This window comes from Herpailurus yagouaroundi, unplaced genomic scaffold (assembly GCF_014898765.1).
Source record: "Herpailurus yagouaroundi ecotype Mexico unplaced genomic scaffold, PumYag 56979, whole genome shotgun sequence".
In the NCBI taxonomy this organism is placed as follows: Eukaryota; Metazoa; Chordata; class Mammalia; order Carnivora; family Felidae; genus Herpailurus; species Herpailurus yagouaroundi.
In genome coordinates this window covers 1-4,933 of record NW_024414476.1, presented here as the reverse complement: position 1 = coordinate 4,933, position 4,933 = coordinate 1, and the positions used below count along the sequence as shown (strand labels likewise).

The 4,933-nt window shown below is 41.8% G+C and overlaps 1 protein-coding gene across 1 annotated transcript; it reads left to right on the top strand.

Moving 5' to 3' along the window:
• Window positions 1-6: 6 nt before the first annotated feature.
• On the top strand, window positions 7-4,537 carry RIPPLY2 (ripply transcriptional repressor 2; the record flags this gene model as incomplete). The annotated part of the gene is made up of 3 exons (XM_040466420.1): window positions 7-228; window positions 553-617; window positions 4,264-4,537. Coding segments are annotated over 3 exons (435 nt in total), but the record flags the coding sequence as incomplete, so codon positions are not given.
• Between the last annotated feature and the right edge of the window lie 396 nt (window positions 4,538-4,933).

Below are 4,933 nucleotides of genomic sequence, written 5' to 3'. Positions count from 1 at the left end.
CCCACCCCGGCCCTCCCGCCCGCGTCTCCCGAGCTCCTCTCCTGCGCTGTTCGCGCCCTACCCGCCCCCGGTCCACGCTCTGCTGCGGGCTGTTCTCCCGGGTCTGGGCTCACATCTCCCCTGCGCGCCTTTTGCCCCCCACCCCGCAGATCCGCAGGCCTCTGGAGACCTTGGGTTGACGCCAGAGGCGACGGGGAGGAGGGGGCGAGGCACCACGCGGCGGAGGCGGTGAGTGAGCCGCGCGCCTCGGGCCGCGCCTCCCAGGGGCGCAGATGATGTACCGGGACTGGGTATGCCCTGCCCGAGCGGGACACACGCCCGGCCTGCCCCTCGCTTAAGATCGCGCCCGCCCGAGGCCCTACCAGAGGCCCTGTGGGTCCTGATGCTGCGAGTTTGTCATCCAGAGCAGCGGACACACGGATACGGTCGGGAGCGAGGCTGCTGACAGCCCCGGGGTCACATTCCCTGCCGGCGCGAGGAACGCTAGATCGCGCGCTTTCCCCGTTTCTACAAGGTGAGTGATAACTGCGATTCGTGTCCTTTCGTCCCCAGATGCCGGATGGCCCCGGGATGACCGAAGCCGCAGGAAAGCTTTCCCAATACAGACACCCAGTCAGGTGAGTGACAGGCCTCCCCGAAGGTCTCCCGTTCCTCCAGCGGGAATCGCACCGCCTAGCTCCACGGCTGGCCTTGCAGCATTTCTGTCTCGGGAAATCTGTCTTCAAGGATCGCAGAGGTCCTTTACTAATCGAATTGACGAATGTAGTTCACGCTCTCACCTAAAAGAACTGTTAATCAGTGCACACTGAGCAAACTCTTAAAAAATATATTATAAAGACGGAAAGTGGATGGTGTCGTGAAAGTAGACCGGTGACAGCGTGTGCCAGCAAACCAATTTTTTCTTTTTTTTTTTTTTTTTTTTGAATGCTGAAGAGGTCCGGTGAAATTGACTTCACAACAGGCAGACTGTGTATATTCTTTTTTTTTTTAAAGGTTTTTCCCCCAATGTTTATTTTTTCGAGAGAGAAAGAGAGAGACAGAACGCGAGCGGGGGAGGGGCAGAGAGAGACACACACGCACAGAATCCCAAACAGGCTCCAGGCTCCGAGCTGTCAGCACAGAGCCTGTTGCGGGGGCTTGAACTCCTGAACCCTGAGATCATGACCTGAGCCGGAAGGCGGAGGCTTAACTGACCGAGCCATCCAGGCGCCCCAGACTGTGTATAATCTTATTCTCTTGCAAACCAGACGGAAGAATGGTGTTCAAAGTGGCAGTGTTACGGCAAAATGAGCTTGACATGTAAGAGAAAATGGAGTGTAATGAAAATCCTAAAGATCGCTAAACACTGTAAAAAGGATAGAAGTTACTCGACATAACAATGAGGACCTACCCTGCAGTTCCTAGGCACAGGAAGTCGGCCTTTATGTAGAATCCTTTGTAGCTTTTATTCAGGTGAAAGGTTATTCTGCAGTTTGCTTGCTTCAGAGAGCTGTGAAATGCAGACATGTATGATATTCATATGTACGTGCTTATAAACAGCATGTAGAAGGCAATATATGTTGGTTAATTTCTTACCATGTGTCAGCACTAGTAAGGGACACAGGGAAAAAATAATCACACCCCTTTAACAAGTGTTGTCATGGTTTAGTTTGGTCTGTTTTACCTGTATGGGCCAAACATAAGCACCTAACTCTGCCAGAGGGAGTGGGGAAAGATCTGGAAAGTGTGTATGATAGGTTGTGGTTACCTAGCTGAGTCTCAAAGTTAGCCAGATGGATGGTAGGTGTGGGAAAAGGGGACAGAAGAAATAGCATAGGAAAAGGGATACAGAGTCATAGAACACCATAGCTCCCTCCGGGAGTATCAAGGAGCTGGAATTTGGGTAAGTGAAAGTGTGGTCATTCCAGCAGGTAAGCCAGAGGCCGGATCTTGCACACCATGGTAGAGAGTTTTGTGGCATTGGGAACCCATGGACTTAATTCTGTAGATGGTATTGGGGGTTACCCAAAGGATTTTTTTTAATTTTTTTTTCAACATTTATTTATTTTTGCGACAGAGAGAGACAGAGCATGAACGGGGGAGGGGCAGAGAGAGAGGGAGACACAGAATCGGAAACAGGCTCCAGGCTCTGAGCCATCAGCCCAGAGCCTGATGCGGGGCTCGAACTCTCGGACCGCGAGATCGTGACCTGGCTGAAGTCGGACGCTTAACCGACTGCGCCACCTAGGCGCCCCGCCTACCCAAAGGATTTTAACCACAAGAGAAGTGTGATCAGATTTGTGTTTCAGAAAAAGCACGAAGAAAATGGTATATAGGCTTAGTTAGAACACCGAAGTGAAGTTGGAAGTTATTGTAATTCAGGCAAGATATGCTAAAGAGCCATTCTGACGCATTGGAAGTGGGGCTGGGACTGACAGAATTTGGGGAAGGCTTGGGTGACATAATAGGGTTATAATGTATTGGATATAGTAGGTAAAGAAGAGGTAGAAAGACAGAATGGCTCCCAAGTTTGTGTCTGATGACTAGATGAATGCTGCACCAACAGAGTGGAAATTAGGGCTTAAAACAGATTTGGGGAACAAGATAACGAGTCTAGTTTTTCATTTATCACATTCAATGGGCCTATGGGATATCCAAATAGATGTGTCCAGTAAAGAGTTGCATCTATAGGTAACGGGCCCACAGTCAAGATCTTAAATGGAAATACAGACAGCTTAGAGTCTTCAGTAAATGAATGTTTGGGGAAATCATGGTGGTGAGTGAGGTCTTCCGGGGGACTTCGGGAGGAGAGATGATCACTCTTGATAAAACGCTTGGGAAGGCCAGTTTTAACCTGTATACACAGAAAAAGGGATCCACAAAGGAGACTGAGAAGAGCCATTCAGCCCGGGGGAGAATTCAGGAAAGTGTCAAGTCCCTGAAAGAAAAATGGTCAGAGATTCTGGGAAGAGTGTGGTAACAATTAAACAACATTCTTTGGATTTGACAGTTCTAGTTAAGCATTAGAAAATCAATTGTTTCCTGTATAAGAAATTCCTTTCTTCTTCTGAACTACTGTAGCCATTAATTAGTACTTCTTTAAGTTTATTTTATTTTTACTAATTTCTATCTTGAGTACTATTGTGTGTTTCATTTTTAACTTAATCATCTTCTTGAGGATAGGGACCATGATTTTTTTTTATCTTTGAATGATGAATTGTGTCTGGCACAAGGGATCACTAAAATATTTACTGAACAACTGAATTATTGATGATTGCTTATTTAGGCATCAAAATTAAAAACTTTTTTTTTTTTTACCAGTTGTCTGGAAACATTTATAAACTATATTACCTAATTTTCTGCTCTTTAAAATGGAGTATACTGGGCACAATGTAACCTTCTCTTTGTTAGAACCACTCTGTTATACATGGGTGCCTGGGGCTGGGGCTAATTACCCTACACTAAAATGACTGCACTGTTGCTGGTGAGTCAGCCATATCCTTCTTTTCTTTTCCTTGTATGAAAAATAATAGAAGGCCATATGGCAAGATTAATATTTGTCAAAAATTTGAAAATATGAGGTAATTGGGTTACATGAAAATTATTGTATAAAGCCAGTATTATTCTCAATATCTTAATATGGAATTTCCAAATTTAGTTGGATGGGGAAAAGGAAGGGAGATGTGATCAAGGTTGGGGTCAGAGGAAGCTTTTTTATACCCCTGGTGTGAGTGCATAGAAAAACTTTTTAAAATATTGCTTTTTGTACTTTTCTAAACTTACATTGGCTACATCTGTAACTAACAGTTAAATTTGTGGGTTTTAGTTGAGATACTAGATGATTTCCGCTTTTCTGGAAGGTGCATAACATTTTGTTGTCTTTATAAAATTGGCTATCAAAAATTTTAATGTAATAGTAGAATTCATTTTTTTCCCAAAGGAATTTGGAAATTGGAAGACAACCTTCTTCTGTATATTGTAAGAATAAATATATCAGTAATACCTGAAGAAAGCTAAATACTGATCTTATGCTCATAAAGGGTTTAGTGTGAATTTATTTGATCCAATTTATACCTTGGATAAAGATTTAAAAATAATTAACTAGTTATTGATACTTTGGCAAGTAGACTCCCAGGAAACCTGTGATAGTAACATTTTAAAACTCTATCTAAAGGCATACATCAATTGCTAAGTATATGGAGTTCTTGAAATTTGAACATTTCATGAATATAAGGATTCTGAATGTGACAAAATAAAGCATATTATGTTGTCTGCTTCTTTCAGACTATTTTGGCCCAAATCAAAGTGTTATGATTACTTATATCAAGAAGCAGAAGCTCTTCTGAAAAATTTTCCAATTCAAGCCACAATTTCATTTTATGAAGATTCTGATAGTGAAGATGAAATTGAGGAGCTGATCTGTGAAAATTAATCTGATTAGTTACTTTTGATGACATTAAAAGCTTATAGAATTTAAATTTAGTGTACAAATGTATCATAATCCTTTAAACTAATTTATTTGTATATAAATTATTAATAAAATGAAATATTTTGGAATTACAAAGTAGTTTGGCTTTTTTTTATCCTTACACTATAATCCAATGTTGGAATTGAAAAATAAATGCCGTGTACAAATGTCTTGATGGTATTGTAAACATTTGAGGTTTACAAAAGATAATTTTGATCTCTTCATCAAATTACAAATTTAACTTTAGTTATAATTCTGCAAGTATTTAGCTAAAACTTTGCAGAGAGTGACTATATTTAATTTTCAACCTAATCTTGTAACATCTGGTATTTCTTACCGATCCTCATTAGATATTGTAGTTGCAGATGAATATTATTAGATAATGAAGAAAGTCACCTTATGTTACTAATCACACAATATTATGTGTTTGCTTGCAAATGGTGAAAAACACTTTAAATCATTGTCCATAATTGAGAGTGGGAATTA